At 43.6% G+C, this 17931-nt stretch overlaps 1 protein-coding gene across 2 annotated transcripts in view; it reads right to left on the reverse strand.

The window, feature by feature from the left end:
* Positions 1-17931, reverse strand: part of MAN1A2 (mannosidase alpha class 1A member 2) — a 312951-nt gene that overhangs the window by 45170 nt on the left and 249850 nt on the right. For both annotated transcript variants that reach the window (XM_048819895.2, XM_048819886.2), the window contains exon 9: positions 6271-6386. In XM_048819895.2, coding sequence (XP_048675852.1) covers positions 6271-6386 — 116 coding nt within the window. The remainder of the gene's footprint in view (positions 1-6270; positions 6387-17931) is intronic.

The raw sequence follows: 17931 nt of genomic DNA on the forward strand, positions 1-17931 counted from the left end.
CTGTGACACTATTGGACTTTCACCCTTCTGATCCTGAGAGATGTCCTGTCCACACCGGGCCAGTGAGAGAAACCCACATGGTATCACCCTCTTTACTGGCCCCAGCTAAATCACCTGAAACGTGAGATTTGGGTTCCTGCTGCCATCCCTATCGCATGTGTCCTTTTCCTTCACACACCTTATTTCTTCTCTTTCCTCTCTTTTTGCTTTCTGTTTAATGAGAACTTGGCTTAGTTGGCCAAGACTGCATCTTTTGCAACATTGCTGTGAGCCAGTAATCAGAGAGGCAATGAAAGCAATATCTTAAACAGACCGATTCTGATATGAGTTTTCTAGGCTTTGGAGTGACTGATAAGACAGTGTGCTGTGCCTGTGTTTCTTCAGCTGAAAGGTTGCAAGTGTGAAAGTCAGAGCCAGAGACAGAAGCTGCATTTTATATCTTTGCAGTTCTTTTCTCTCCTTTTGTGTGTGTTCATCTTGTTGTGTTTTTCCCAAAAAGGACATCTTTACTGGCTTTAATATCCTCTAAAAGACTGTCAGACTGGGGGTTTTTTCCTTGTAAAATCTCTCTACATCTAAAGGGAAAGGGAACAAGGACCATTCTTAAAATAAAAGCCTTATTTATTACTTTACATTTCAAATCCTTTAAATGCTATTCCTTCTTTTTTGTAACTTTAATAAAAGATTAATAAGATTTTTAAAGGTGTGTTTGCCATTGTAAGCAAGCTGAGGACTCTGTACTCAAAAACTGGAACCATGTTTAAATGTTTAGAGCTGTACAGTGAAAGGATAAAGTAGACCACTGTGACTCTCTGAATTTATTTAATTCCATCAAAATTAACACAACAGATCCCACAGGGATCAGATCTTGGTCCAATGCTATTCAGTATTAATGATCTGGAAGAAAATATAAAATCACTGCTGAAAGTTTTCAGGTAACACAAAAATTGGCAGAGTTGTTAACAGTCATAAAGACAGGTCAGTTCTACAGAGCAGTGTAAAACAAATAATAAGCTAGGCATACTTGAAAAGCATGTGTTTTAATATAGCTAAATGCAAGGCCATACATAGAATCATAGGACTGGAAGGGACCTCGAGAGATCATCTAGTCCAGTCCCCTGCACTCATGACAGGACGAAGTATTATCTAGACAAGTGGTTCTCAAACTTTTTTTTCGTGGACCAACTGAAAATTGCTGAGGGTCTCAGCAGACCACTTAATGAACTTTCCAAATGTTGTTTGTACCATTAGCTAACTATTGTAAAGGGCTTTGGATAAAAGCGCTATATAAAAAAAACTTAATAAACTTTGTTTGTTCTACAAATAAAATCACACAACTCATATTTTCATATCAGTAGTCTTACCTTTCTAATGTGATGGATGTGCCCTCTCCCCCTCACCGCAGCAGCCCCTGAGCTGGGGCTGGGAAGGAGGGGGGTCTCTCCCCAGCAGCCACAGCCCTGGAGCTGGGGAAAGTAGCGTCTTTCTCTGGCCGCTGCAGCCCTGCATGTCCCAAATTCCCCCCACCCCCTCTTCTCACCCTTCTGCCCCCTCCCACCTACCCCCTATTTCCCCCAAGTCCACCACCTCACCGTACATGTGCATCTTCTCCAGGGTCCAGGCAGCTAATTAGTGAAGCCACACCTACACTGCTCCACTAATTAGGTGGGTGGCCATTCATTCTCTTGTGTGTGGCCACCCAGACGCGCACCTTAGAGGGAACTATCCGCAGTTGGATGGAGCTGAATGGAGCTCACCTGAATGGAGCTCACGGACCAATGGTGATCCACAGACCACAGTTCGAGAACCTCTGGTCTCGACCATCCCTGACAGGTGTTTGTCAAACCTGCTCTTAAAAATCTCCAGTGATGGAGATTCCACAACCTCCCTAGGCAACTTATTCCAGTGCTTAACCACCCTGAGAGGACGTTTTTCCTAATGTCCAACCTAAACCTCCCTTGCTGCAATTTAAGCCCACTGCTTCTAGTACTATCCTCAGAGATTAAGAAGAATAATTTTTCTCCCTCCTCCTTGTAACAACCTTTTATGTACTTGAAAACTGTTATCATGTCCCGGCTCAGTCTTCTCTTTTCCTGACTAAACAAAGCCAATTTTTTCAATCTTCCCTCACAGGTTATGTTTTCTAGACCTTTAATCTTTTTTGTTGCTCTTCTCTGGACTTTCTCCCATTTGTCCACATCTTTCCTGAAATGTGGTGCCCAGAACTGGACACAATATTCCAGCTGAGGCCTAATCAGTGTGGAACAGAGAGGAATTACTTCTCGTGTCTTGCTTACAACACTCCTGCCAATACATCCCTGAATGATGTTTGCTTTTTCTGCAACAGTGTTACACTGTTGACTCATATTTAGCTTATGGTCCATTATGACCCCCATATCCCTTTCTGCAGTACTCCTTCCTAGACAGTCATTTCCCATTTTGTATGTGTGCATCTGATTGTTCCTCCCTAAATGGAGTACTTTGCATTTTTCCTTATTGAATTTCATCCTATTTACTTCAGACCACCTAGGAATCAAGAATATAGGTCACATTTATAGGATGGGGGATTGTATTTTGGAAAGCAGTGACTGAGAAAACGACTGTGGTTTTGGGACATAGCCAACTGATCACACTTTAAAAAGGACACTGACGAATTGGAAAAGGTTCAGAAAAGAATAATTCAAGCTCTGGAAAATCTGCCTTACTGTGTGTGACGAAGTGGGACTGTTCTTAATGTTTCCTCTGAATAGTGTGGGGGTGCCTCAGTTTCCCCTAGGCAGTTCTTAAGTATCTAGGGGGTGGAGTAAGGGTGTATGATCATTGAAGAGCCCTAGAGGGCATGTGTGTGCAGGAGTCTGGACACAGAGAATGGCCAACACCCTGTTTCCTGGCAACTGATGGCCTGGGCCCTTCCCCCCCTGCAAGGTGAGAGCTGAAGGGTTGGAGAACAAAGGAATCAGGTGACCACCTGGCCCGGGAAAGGAACAAAGCCCAGAGGAGGAGGGGCTGGAGGGGGTTTTCAGTTTGGGGCTGGCTGGGACATGGAGTGAAGTGCAGACGTGGTTGTCTGGCTCACTGCCCCCCAAAATGGACCCAGCTGAGGGGTCCCGTTCTCTGCACCTGCAAGCTCTGTTTTAGACCATGTTCCTGTCGTCTAATAAACCTTCTTTTTTACTGGCTGGCTGAGAGTCACGTCTGACTGCGAAGTTGGGGTGCAGGACCCTCTGGCTTCCCCAGGAGCCCCGCCTGAGCGGATTCGCTGGGGGGAAGTGCACGGAGGGGCAGAGGATGCTGAATGCTCCGAGGTCAGACCCAGGAAGGTGGAAGCTGTGTGAGCTTTGTGTCCTGCAGACAGGCTGCTCACAGAAAGGCGACTGCCCCAGAGTCCTGACTGGCTTCATGGGGAGCAGTTCCAGAGCATCGCCCAGGGACTCCGTGACACTGTGAGAGAATAAAGAAGCTCAATCTATTTAGTTTATCCACAAGAAGGTTACGAGATGACTTGATCACTGCCTGTAAGTGTTTACATGGGGAGAAGATTTTTGATAATAGAGGGCTCTTTAATTTAGCCAACGCATAACAAGATCCAATAGCTGGAAGCTGAAGCGAAACGAATTCAAAGTGGAGACAAGGTGTGTTTTGGTTCTGAAAGTGTTTTAAACATAGGACAGACAGAAATTAGAAAACAGGTGTCTGTTTTATTTGTAAAGTATTACAATACCCAAGAACAGGCATTGTTTTAAAATGCTGACAGAAAATGAACTAACACACAAACACCTTGTATTAAGGAAAACAAAAGTTTAGAAACCATAGGCTACAGGTGGAAAATGAATGCTATTGAGTTAGAAAGTTTGAGACTCAAGAGTGTCTGAATAGATAGGGCAGTGGACTGGGACTCAGGAGCAATGTTCCCTGTAATTTTTTCCATCCATGTGTGGAATGAATTTTGATATGTGTACCAATATGGAGGTAATGTGCATGTGTGCCACCAGTAGAAACGAAAAACCTAGATATAATATATATTTTTAAAAAGTTACCATATGGATAATTACTCCAGCCAGGACAAGTTAGGCATTTTAGAATTCGCTACTCAAAGAATTACATTTAAGCATAAAAGAGAAATAAAATGATGAAATACACAGACCAGTCAAAAAACTAAAATAACACACTTTGAAAGAATAAAATTACAGAGAATATATGTGCATTGCAGGAAGTAGCAAGAAAAACAACAACAACAACAATAACACAAGTATGTGTTGGGAGGTGAGTGTGAAAGAGAGAGAGTGTGTGTGTGTGACTGTGTGTGTGTGAGAGAGAGAGTGAGACAGTGTGTGTGTTTGTGTGTGTGTGAGAGTCTGTGTGTGTGTGAGAGAGAGACACAGAGCCAGCTTGTGCATGTGTGTGTGTGAGAGAGACACACACACATACACAGAGACAGTGTGTGTATATGTGTGTGGGAGACAGAGACAAAATGTGTGTGTGAGACAGAGAGAGAGAGAGACACTGTGTGTGTGTGTGTGTGTGTGTGTGTGTGTGTGTGTGTGTAAAAGATGGAGACAGCAAGCAGGAAGGTCCCAGGAGCAGCTGGCCAGGGACTCCAAGGCTGCAGAGCAGTTGGTGGAGGGGCACCTGAACACAAGTCACTGGATGTGTGCGGCTCTACTGATCAAATGCATGGCACTTGATTGACTCTTGGGTGGCCAAGCAGCTTACAGAGTACACTGCCTACGTTCTATTCTTTGCTCTACTGCTGATCTGCTATGCAACCATAAGCAAGTTACCTTTCTGCACCCCTGCTTCCCATCTCATGCTTTGTCTGTCTTGTCTCTTTAGACTGTAAGTTCTTTGGGGGCAGGGACTGTCTCTTCTTAAAGGTTTATGCACCACATAACATAGTGGGGCCCTTATTTCAGCTGGAACCTACAGTTGCTATCGGAACACAAATATTAATAATAAATAATCAAATATTTCCTTCAAGAAAATTCTCACTGTATTAAAATTTGCGTATCAGGTGACTGATACTAAGATACTGTACACTATCCCTCTGCCTTTGTATTGTGTGGGCCAAATTAGGGTCAACATTCAACAAAGAAGATTATGTTTGAAACCACTAGAGTGTAATTACATGAACAGTGTATCATAGCATTAGTACAGAGGTCCCCAAACTATGGGGCGCGCCCCTAGGGAGGCATAGAGGAACGTTTGGGGGGGCCACCTGGGGCCCGGGCCAGCTCCCACAGGCCAGCTCCCACCGGGCCACCCAGTTCTGCTGCTGGCCCTGGCTCCAGCTGCTGGCCCTGCACCCGGGGCCCTGGTTGCCAGCTATGCACCTGGGGCCCCAGCTGCTGGCCCCAGACCGTGAGGTAAAAAGCTTGGGAACTGCTGCATTAGTAGTATGCCTGGAACGATACTGTGTCTGCCTACAGAGATGTTTCAAAGATTATCCAACAATGTATGAAAATCTATATTCTAGTACTATATTTAATTGGTGATCATACTTATCAAGGTGGATGGCTTAAACATTTAAAATGTTTTAAAGAAAAAACCTTGTCATTAGCCTCCTGACTCTTGACAAGGAGTCCCATTCCCCCCCAGTCTGATCTGGAAGGAAAAAATTAAGCCACAGATCATCCTAGGAGTGGACTATGCATGACGCATAGTTACCAGAAGCAGGAAGAGAGAGAGAAGGAGAGCAAGCCTAATTTCAGTACTATGCTGACACCACTCAACATTAAGATCCAACAAGATCACATTACAAGGTGGCATGAAAAACACTGCAAAGAGAGTCACAGTGGGAGGACACTGGTTTGTACCGTCTACACAACTACAAAGTAAATATTTTGTATAACATCTAAATGCTTTCCAAAACAATTTAAGGAATAAAAAATTCAGGACCCCAATTCCTAGTGTCATTACATACACTTAACTGGCAAGAAGACTAACCATGATGTCCTGGGGAATTTTGCACATATAGGGTTTTAGGGTCAGTCCCAATTAAACTTCACCTCGATTTTCTGTAGCTAAGCATTTTGAAGGAGTTGATATCTTTTAGTAAGATAATCTGCACTAAATAGATTCCACTGAAATTTTTTTTCTTAAACTACATAAGAGGAAAGCTTTCTGCGGTATTCTTGGAGCCTTAAAAACAACCAAATTGCTTTCCAAGTAGACTTAATAAAACAGGTAAAGTCCTGAGCTTCCCAGTTATCAAAGTGGTTTTTTCAATGGCACTATTTCGATCCATAGAAAAACTCAGTGGATTATAATCACCTCAATAGCATCGTCATACATTTTCCTTGCCTCCGTGTCCATTTTGTCTGACATCAGCCAGGCTTTCAATAAGTATTCATAAAAACTGTCTCCCAGCCCGCCCACGGATGTGTGATCTGTAACAGAGAAAAAGAGAATAAAATGTAGGGGATTTTAATACAGTGCCACCTTGGATTTATCCAGGACAAAATTCTACATTTTATTTAAGCCCCTACCGGTTTTAAACCATCATTATTTTAATCCAGTTCAGCAGCTATTTCCCCTCAAACCTTTTATTTCATTTTCTTGGAATCTGTCCCACAGCAGGCATCAGTTTTCCTACCGTGCATGTTCAGTATTTCTCATTCTGTGTCATCTGCACAGTAAAGCTGACCCTTCCACGTCACAGATTTAATTTAAGGAATGTTTTGGCTCCATTATACAGAACTTACCCTTTTCATTGGTTGTTGTTGTTGTCGTTTTAAATAAATAAGAATGTATACTCTCAGATTCAGTAGCAGCAATATAGTTGGAACTCGTAGCTATATAAATTGTTCAAACCCATGAGGAATCTGTTCTTTCAAGGACATTTTTATTATTTATCGTGAAACAGTAACTTACAGAACCTTGGGGGGAGGGATAGCTCAGTGGTTTGAGCATTGGCTTGCTAAACCCAGGGTTGTGAGCTCAATCCTTGAGGGGGCCATTTAGGAATCTGGGGCAAAAATTGGGGATTGGTCCTGCTGTGAGCAGGGGGTTGGACTAGATGACCTCCTGAGGTCCCTTCCAACCCTGATATTCTACGATACTATGACTCATATTCATATTCTTTCACAGTTAAATTGGTGACTACTTTCCTTTGCAGAATACAGTGCAAGCCTTGTTCTGTTACCCCAGGTATAGTTCAACTGGAGTTGGGTAACTGAACAAGGCGTGCACTGTTCACTACATTGTTAGCTGTGCTTTCTTGCATATCTATTAGAATCCAACACCAATGAATGCTGGGTCTCCTTAAGTACATACACAGTGATCCTTACTGTGATGATTTCAAGGGCTGCTTATCCTCAGAAGTCACATTCATTACATTCAAATGCATGTTCACATGCACCCAGAGACAGCACTTTAAGGACATCAGAGAACACCTGTGACGATTTGGAGAATCTATGTACATAATGCATGCTGTTTGATATTGGGGACTCTCCATGTGTACCTGTGTTAGACCACGAGTTTTACTTTCAGTGTGGGGTTTGTTTTCCTTCTCTGCTGTTTTTTACCTTCATATTAAGCTAAAACCCACAGGAGGTGACAGAAGCTCTTGCCAAGGAAATTAAAATAAATAAAAAGAGGGTTTTTTAGGCCATGTCAACACTAACACTTTTGTTGGTAAAACTTTTGTTGGTCAGGGGTGTGGAAAAAACACACCCTTGACTGACATAAGTTACACTAACAGAAGCGTCAGTGTGGATGGCGCTATATTGGTGGGAGATGCTCTCGCCCGACATAGCTACTGCCACTCATTGGGGGTGGTTTAATTATGTTGGCATAGAGCAGCTACACTGGAGACCTTACAGGGGTGCAGCTGCAGCAGTACAGCTGTGCTGCTGTAAGGTCTGTAGTGTAGACATAGCCTTAGTTACATAAATGAAAAGGGAATAAGGAAGGATGAGGTTGAGCTGCTACACAGTGTGGATGGGAAGGAGATTAAAGATAATCTAGGTATGGCCCCCAAACCAAATGAATACTTGGCCTCAGTTTTCAGTAAGGATGATAAAATAGAGCATGTGCATGAAGACAGTATGGCTGATGGAAATGAGTGTCTAGAACTGGAAATTACCACACGAGGTTGAAGAAAAACTTTAAGAGCTTAATGTGCTCAAACGGTGGAGATTGGGTAATTTTCATCCCAGAATACTGAAAGAACTGGCATATGAGATTCCTAGTCCAGGAGCAAGGATTTTTAATAAATCTATTTTGGGGGTAGTACCATATGACTAGAGAATGGCTAACATAGTACTTATATTTAAGAAAAGGGGAAAAAAGTGATCCAGGCAATTACAGACCTGTTAGTCAGACCATAACAGGGTTCAAAAAAGAACTAGATAAATTCATGGAGGATAGGTTCATTAATGGCTATTAGCCAGGGTGGGCAGGAATGGTGTCCCTAGCCTCTGTTTGCCAGAAGCTGGGAATGAGCAACAGGGGATGGATCACTTGATGATTACCTGTTCTGTTCATTCCCTCTGGGGCACCTAGCCCTGGCCACTATCAGAAGACAGGATACTGAATAGATGGACCTTTGGTCTGACCCAGTAAGGCCATTCTTATGTTCTCAGTAGCATGCAAGGTTTTAGAGAAAATTGTGAAGAAAAGAACAATTAAATTCATCGAGGTAAGTGGTAAAGAGGATGGAACGCAACATGGGTTTAGCAAAGGCAGACAATGCCAGATTAACCAGATTTCCTTCTTTGAGAAAATAACTGATTTTTTACATAAGGGAAGTCAGTAGATCTAATATATTTGGACTTTAGTAAAGTGTTTGATGTCCCCTGTGGGTCCAGGGACAGAATAGGCCCACTGCTCCTCCTGCATGTCATAAGAGGTGACTAAAAGGGGCTGCCTGGAAAGGGATGGGCTCCACTAGGTTAGAAATTTGCCCAAGACACACCATACGATGAGCAAGTCAACAATGTCCATACCGGACTGATCGCAGCCTGGGTTAATAATGACCGCGCCATCCATCTCCCACCAGGGCAGACGCGATAACTATACTACTGGTGTAACCCCATCAAAGAGGATCCGTGGAAGAGATAACATCACCATAGCCACATGGAATGTAAGTACATTGAGACAAATAGGGAGGCTGAAAGAACTCATGTACAAAATGGAACAATACACCTGGCACCTCCTAGAAATCTCTGAGGTCAGATGGAAGAACTTTGGAGAGGTACTAACGGTAGAAGGCTATGTACTCTATTACAGTGGAGAGGACAGGTTTCAGAGTAACAGCCGTGTTAGTCTATATTCGCAAAAAGAAAAGGAGTACTTGTGGCACCTTAGAGACTAACCAATTTATTTGAGCATAAGCTTTCGTGAGCTACAGCTCACTTCATCGGATGCATACTGTGGAAAGTGTAGAAGATCTTTTTATACACACAAAGCATGAAAAAATACCTCCCCCCATCCCACTCTCCTGCTGGTAATAGCTTATCTAAAGTGATCACTCTCCTTACAATGTGTATAATAATCAAGTTGGGCCATTTCCAGCACAAATCCAGGTTTTCTCACCACCCTCCCCCCGCCCCCCCCCCCCCACAAACCCACTCTCCTGCTGGTAATAGCTTATCTAAAGTGACCACTCTTCTTACAGTGTGTATGATAATCAAGGTGGGCCATTTCCAGCACAAATCCAGGGTTTAACAAGAGCGTCGGGGGGGGGGGGGGGGATAGGTAAAAACAAGGGGAAATAGGTTACCTTGCATAATGACTTAGCCACTCCCAGTCTCTATTCAAGCCTAAGTTAATTCTATCCGATTTTCAAATGAATTCCAATTCAACAGTTTCTCCCTGGAGTCTGGATTTGAAGTTTTTTTGTTGTAATATTGCAACTTTCATGTCTTTAATCGTGTGACCAGAGAGATTGAAGTGTTCTCCGACTGGTTTATGAATGTTATAATTCTTGATATCTAGGACACTAAGCTTTCTAAACTACTACATACCACAAGGGGCCACAGCAATAGTTCCCTCAACCCACCCAGCAATATTGTTAACCTATCCAACTATACTCTCAGCCCAGCAGAAGCAGCTGTCCTATCTCGGGGCCTCTCCTTCTGCTCCTTCACCCCGACGAACATGATACAGTTCTGTGGTGAACCAGAATCCTATTTTCAACGTCTCCGACTCAAGAAATATTTCCAACATACCTCTGAACAACATACTAATCCACAGAGACCTCCCTACCAACACTACAAAAAGAAGGATTCTAGGTGGACTCCTCCTGAGGGTCGAAACAGCAGACTGGACTTCTACATAGAGTGCTTCCGCCGACGTGCACGGGCTGAAATTGTGGAAAAGCAGCATCACTTGCCCCACAACCTCAGCCGTGCAGAACACAATACCATCCACAGCCTCAGAAACAACTCTGACATCATAATCAAAAAGGCTGACAAAGGAGGTGCTGTTGTCATCATGAATAGGTCGGAATATGAACAAGAGGCCGCTCGGCAGCTCTCCAACACCACTTTCTACAAACCATTACCCTCTGATCCCACTGAGAGTTACCAAAAGAAACTACAGCATTTGCTCAAGAAACTCCCTGAAAAAGCACAAGGTCAAATCCGCACAGACACACCCCTGGAACCCCGATCTGGGATATTCTATCTACTACCCAAGATCTATAAACCTGGAAATCCTGGGCGCCCCCTCATCTCAGGCATTGGCACCCTGACAGCAGGATTGTCTGGCTATGCAGACTCCCTCCTCAGGCCCTACGCTACCAGCACTCCCAGCTACCTTCGAGACACCACTGACTTCCTGAGGAAACTACAATCCATCAGTGATCTTCCTGATAACACCATCCTGGCCACTATGGATGTAGAAGCCCTCTATACCAACACTCCACACAAAGATGGACTACAAGCCATCAAGAACACTATCCCCGATAATGTCACGGCTAACCTGGTGGCTGAACTTTGTGACTTTGTCCTTACCCATAACTATTTTACATTTGGGGACAATGTATACCTTCATATCAGCGGCACTGCTATGGGTACCCACATGGCCCCACAGTATGCCAACATTTTTATGGCTGACTTAGAACAATGCTTCCTCAGCTCTCGTCCCCTAACGCCTCTACTCTACTTGCGCTATATTGATGACATCTTCATCATCTGGACCCATGGAAAAGAAGCCCTTGAGGAATTCCACCATGTTTTCAACAATTTCCATCCCACCATCAACCTCAGCCTGGTCCAGTCCACACAAGAGATCCACTTCCTGGACACTACAGTGCTAATAAACAATGGTCACATAAACACCACCCTATACCGGAAACCTACTGACCGCTATTCCTACCTACATGCCTCCAGCTTTCACCCTGACCACACCACACAATCCGTCATCTACAGCCAAGCTCTGCGATACAACGGCATTTGCTCCAACCCCTCAGACAGAGACAAACACCTACAAGATCTCTATCAAGCATTCTTACAACTACAATGCCCACCTGCGGAAGTGAAGAAACAGATTGATAGAGCCAGAAGAGTTCCCAGAAGTCACCTACTACAGGACAGGCCTAACAAAGAAAATAACAGAAGGCCACTAGCCGTCACCTTCAGCCCCCAACTAAAACCCCTCCAACGCATTATTAGGGATCTACAACCTATCCTGAAGGATGACCCAACACTCTCAAAAATCTTGGGAGACAGGCCAGTCCTTGCCTACAGACAGCTCCCCAACCTGAAGCAAATACTCACCAACAACCACATACCACACAACAGAACCACTAACCCAGGAACCTATCCTTGCAACAAAGCCCGTTGCCAACTGTGCCCACATATCTATTCAGGGGACACCATCACAGGGCCTAATAACATCAGCCACACTATCAGAGGCTCGTTCACCTGCACATCCACCAATGTGATATATGCCATCATCTGCCAGCAATGCCCCTCTACCATGTACATTGGTCAAACTGGACAGTCTCTACGTAAAAGAATAAATGGACACAAATCAGATATCAAGAATTATAACATTCATAAACCAGTCGGAGAACATTTCAATCTCTCTGGTCACATGATTAAAGACATGAAAGTTGCAATATTACAACAAAAAAACTTCAAATCCAGACTCCAGGGAGAAACTGTTGAATTGGAATTTATTTGCAAATCGGATAGAATTAACTTAGGCTTGAATAGAGACTGGGAGTGGCTAAGTCATTATGCAAGGTAACCTATTTCCCCTTGTTTTTTCCTACCCCCCCCTCCCCTCAGACACTCTTGTTAAACCCTGGATTTGTGCTGGAAATGGCCCACCTTGATTATCATGCACATTGTAAGGAGAGTGGTCACTTTAGATAAGCTATTACCAGCAGGAGAGTGGGTTTGTGTGTGTGTGTGTGGGGGGGGGGGGTTTGAGAAAACCTGGATTTGTGCTGGAAATGGCCCAACTTGATTATCATACACATTGTAAGGAGAGTGATCACTTTAGAAAAGCTATTACCAGCAGGAGAGTGGGGTGGGGGGAGGTATTTTTTCATGCTTTGTGTGTATAAAAAGATCTTCTACACTTTCCACAGTATGCATCTGATGAAGTGAGCTGTAGCTCACGAAAGCTTATGCTCAAATAAATTGGTTAGTCTCTAAGGTGCCACAAGTACTCCTTTTCTTTTAGTGGAGAGGACAAACATTTCAACAGCATAGGATTTCTTGTGCATAAAGATATCAAGAATTCAGTATTAGGATGCTGCCTAATGTCCAGCAGGCTTATTTCTAGCCGTCTTTAAGGCAGTACCGTTTAATATCACAGTGGTACCAGTCTATGCCCCTACAACAGGCTATCACAATGAGCAAATTGAAGATTTTTACAATCAGCTCCAAGACATCATCGATAAGGTACACATGAAAGATATCCTGATTGTACAAGGAGATTGGAATGCTAAATTGGATACTGATGCACAGGCAGATTGGCAAGATTATTGCAGCCCTTTCTGTAATGTGGTAACCAATGAGAGAGGATTGAGATTTTTGGAGTTTGTCAGCTATAACAATCTGGCTCTTGCAAACACATTAGGAGCACATAAAGCATCCAGATGATCAGCAAGGCATGCACCTAATGGTCTACATCATGGTGCAAAATCAATTTCATTCTGGGATTAACAGAGCTAAAACAAGGAGCTTCCCCTGTCCTGATATTGGAAGTGATCACGACCTTATGATACTAAATTTTTATCTGCAGCTAAGGAAAATCATCAGGCCAAAGTTCACCAAAACCAAGTTTGACTTAGAAAGACTCAGAGACCGAAACATTGCAGAGTCATTCCAAGCAATGATCAGTGGAAAATTTGCCCCGCTGCTTGCTCTAGAGGAAGACATAGAAACAATGACCAGCAATGGTACATCCTTGGGAAACATCGTAAGAAGACAAAACCATAGGTCACAAATGAAATACCACAAATGTGTGACATTAGAAGAGAACTTAAGAGAGACAAGAACAGCACTGAGGGAGCTGATAAATACAGAGCGATTGGCAGAAAGATCAAGAAAGGAATGAAGGTGGCCAAGGAGATATGGATTGAAAAACAATGCTCTAAAACTGAAGAGTGTATCAATAATAAAAATAGCAAACGAGACTTCCAGGCTGTAAAAGATCTGACGAAGGAAAGATGGACCAAAGCTAATGCAATTCAAGACAAAGAAGGGAACAGTCTTACCGAAGAAATGGACATCATCAATAGGTGAACAAACTACTGCTCTAATCTATACAACCACCAGACAGACGGAGATCCTAATGTCTTAGACAGCCCAGATTCAACAGAGGAGGATGACTATCCAATACTATGTGAAGAAGTGGAGACAGCTGTGAAATCACTCAAGAACGGAAAGGCTACAGGTATTGACAACATCCCAGCCAAATTGATGAAATTTGGAGGAGAAATAGTAATAGATACACTCACCAAGATCTGCAACAAGATCTGGCAGACTGGTGAGTGGCCCTCCACATAGACATAGTCACTAATAATCACTCTGCCAGAGAAAGGCAACTTGCAATTGTGTCAAAATTACTGGACTATAAGCTTAATTAGCCATCCCAGAAAAGTGATGGTGAAAGTCATATTGAACAGATTGATGCCACAAGCAGTACTTACAACACCAGCAGGACATCTACCATGTCTTTGTTTACTTCAAGAAGCTGTTTGACAGAGTATGGCACAAAGCTCTCTGGGCAACCATGAAGAAGTACAATGTTGGTCATAAGTTTATTCTTATAATTAAACATCTGTATGCCAAAGCCAGCAGTGCAGTTCTCATCAATGGCACAATAGGAGAGTGATTTCACACCACTGTTGGAATCCAGCAAGGCTGCCTTCTTTCGCCTACACTGTTCAACATCTACTTGGAGCGCATAATGACTGATGCCATAGAAGATCACATATGCACAGTCAGCATAGGGGGGCAAACAATCTCAAATCTTCAGTTCGCTGATTACACTGATGGCCTGGCAGGCAGTGAAGATGAACTTGTCAACCCTCTGAAACGATTGGATGAAACCTCCGCAAAATATGGAATGGAAATCAGTGCAGAGAAAACGAAGCTGATGACAAACAAACGTGATGGGATCAGTTCACATATCACTGTCAGTGGACAAGCGCTGAAGATAGTGAAACAGTTCAAGTATTTGGGGGCAATCATCACTGATGAAGGATCTAAAGCAGAAATTTGGGCAAGAACTGCGCAAACAACAGCAGCAGTGGTAAAGCTAAAGCCAGTTTGGAGGGATAAGAAAATCTCCCTGGAATCCAAACTGAAACTGCTGCATGCATTGGTCATCTCCATTTTTCTGTATGCGTGCGAGACATGGACCCTTAAAACAGAACTTGAACAGAAAATACACGTAGTAGAGATGAGATACTTCTGTAAAATCCTGGGCATCTCCTACTTCGACCACGTCACTAATGAAGAGGTCCACAACATCATCACCCAATGCACTGGGTCATATGAAGACCTCCTGATGACCGTGAAGAAGCACATGCTGAAGTGGTACGGTCATGTAACAAGATCATCTGGCCTATTCAAGATCATCATCCAAGGGGCAGAACAAGAGAAGAGAAGAAGAGGTAGACAGAAGAAGAGATGGACTGACAACATAAAAGAGTGGACAGGAATGGACTTTGCGAAGACTCAAGCCCTGACACTCAATCGTCAGGGGTGGAGGCAATTAGTTGATTGCTCATCAGTGATGGTGCCCCAACAACCAATGCGGTTATGGGAGTGATGATGATGATGAAAGTGTTTGATACAATACCACATAGGAAATTATTAGTTAAATTAGAGAAGATGTGGATCAGTACAGGCATTGTAAGGTGGATAAGGAATTGGCTAAAAGGGTGAAGGCAACGGGTTGTGCTGAAAGATGAACTATCAGACTGGAGGGAGGTTACTAGTGGAGTTCCTCAAGGATGGGTCTTTGGCACAAAAAATATTATTAATGACCTGGGCACAAAAAAAAAAGTATTATTAATGACCTGGTCAGAAACAGTAGCAGTGTACTAATGAAATGTGCTGATGATACCAAGTTAGGAGGCACTGCCAAATACAGAGGAGGATTGGAACATTACACAGGAAGATCTGGATGACTTTGAAGACTGGAGTGACAGAAATAGGATGAAATTCAATAGCAAAAATACAAGATAATGCACTTATGATCTAATAATAAGAATTTCTGCTACAATCTGGGAGACTCATCAATTGCAAGCGACACAGGAGGAGAGAGACCTGGGTGTGTGGGTTAATCACAGGATGACTATATGCCACCAATGTCCTGTGGCAGTGAAAAAGGCAAATGCAATCCTAGAATGATAGGCAAGGCATTTCCAGTAGAGGTAGAGATGGATTAATGCCATTTACAAGGTATTGGTAAGACCTCATCTGGAACACTGTGCACAATTCTGATTGCTCATGTTCAAGAAAAAGTAAACTGGAACATGTGCAAAGAAAAGCTACTAGGATGATCAGGGGAATGGAAGGCTTGAGAGGATACTGGAAGATCTTGGCTTGTTCAGTCTACCAAAAAGAAAGCTGAGGGGGATATGATTGTGCTGTATAAACATATTAGGGGGTAAATACCAGGGAGGGTGAAGGACTATCTACGCTAAAGGATGATGTTGTAACAAAAACAAATGGATATAAACTGGCCATGAACAAATTCAGTCTGGAAATTAGAAGATTTCTAACCATTAGAGGGATGAGGCTCTGGAACAGCCTCCTAATAAGAGTTGTGGGTGCAAACAACTTAGTTTTAAGAGAGAGGGGGACACATTTATGAGTGCAATTATGTGATTGCTTGTGATGGTGGGCGGAAGGCTCAACAGCCTTACTTCTGCTTTATGTCTTATGTTACTAAAGCTCATGCTTTAGGGTTTCAGCTGGCCACTGCAGAGGTCTGGAAGGGATCCCTCCCACTCCCTACAACATATTCTGGGAGGTTTTTTATCTCCTTCCTTTGAAGCAATAGGGATGGCCACAACTGTAAATGGAATAATGGGCAGCATTGGCCAAGGCTCTAAGGTGGCACCGAGCACTCACTTTCTCAGATGCTTCGTTGGCTGGTTCTTGGTCTCATGCTCAGGATCTAACTGATCACCATATGTGGGACTGGGAAGAAATTTCCTCCCAAGTCGGATTGGTAGTAATGTTGGGGGCTTTTCACCCTCCCCTGTAGTGTGTGGGTGCAAGTCACTTGTCAGGATTTATCTGGGTATACCTCACTTAATACCCTACCATTATGGGGGTCTCAAGCACTGGTGCACCTCAGTCCTTCCTATTCCCTGTCTGTGGCACATAATAGTCTAGTCTCCTGGGGGTCTCCTTTACTTTTGTCTCATTTCCGTTGTCGGGCTTAATGTGCAGGTAATGTTGGTGTCCTGTGATATACAGGAGATCAGATTAGATGACCTAGTGATCCCTTTTGGTCTAAAACTCTAAGACTCTGTGCCAGGGCTAACAATAGAGAGTCATTAATTCAAATGGACAACTCTCAGACAAAGAGATGGTTATTATGGTGGCAGTGTGATGGATCTGTAACAGTGTGAATTACATAAGTGCCAAGAGTAGCGAAAACAAGTACCCTAAGAAGGGAAAAGCACAGACAAAAGTCTCAATGGTCTTTTTGGGAAAGAAATAGTAAAAGACAGACTGGAGAAATGAATTATGAACAGCTGAAGAAAAATTGGCTAGTTGGGCTATGCAAAAAAAAGCAGCTCAACTGTTGCTGAGGATCAAACAAAGCACAGCTAATATTTGCTGTATTCTCAGGACCAGAAGAGGAATAATGGTCCACTGCCACCAACATTACGGATGGCCACAATCCCAGACTACTGCACTGGGCAGCACAACATGGGGAGGAGGTGACCAGCCCTCTGTGGAGAAAGAAGTGGTTCGGGACTATTTAGAAAAGCTGGGCTGCACAAGTCCATGGGGCCGGATGAGTTGCATCCGAGAGTGCTAAAGGAGTTGGCAGATGTGATTGCAGAACCATTGGCCATTATCTTTGAAAACTCATGGCCATCGGGGGAAGTCCCGGACGACTGGAAAAAGGCTAATGTAGTGCCCATCTTTAAAAAAGGGAAGGAGGAGGATCCTGGGCACTACAGGCCAGTCAGCCTCACCTCAGTCCCTGGAAAAACCATGGAGCAGGTCCTCAAGGAATCAATTCTGAAGCACTTAGAGGAGAGGAAAGTGATCAGGAACAGTCAGCATGGATTCACCAAGGGCAAGTCATGCCTGACTAATCTAATTGCCTTCTATGACGAGATAACTGGTTCTGTGGATGAAGGGAAAGCAGTGGACGTGTTGTTCCTTGACTTTAGCAAAGCTTTTGACTCCCACAGTATTCTTGCCAGCAAGATAAAGAAGTATGGGCTGGATGAATGGACGATAAGGTGGATAGAAAGCTGGCCAGATTGTCGGG

Source organism: Caretta caretta, chromosome 1 (genome assembly GCF_965140235.1).
Source record: "Caretta caretta isolate rCarCar2 chromosome 1, rCarCar1.hap1, whole genome shotgun sequence".
NCBI classification, from domain to species: Eukaryota; Metazoa; Chordata; order Testudines; family Cheloniidae; genus Caretta; species Caretta caretta.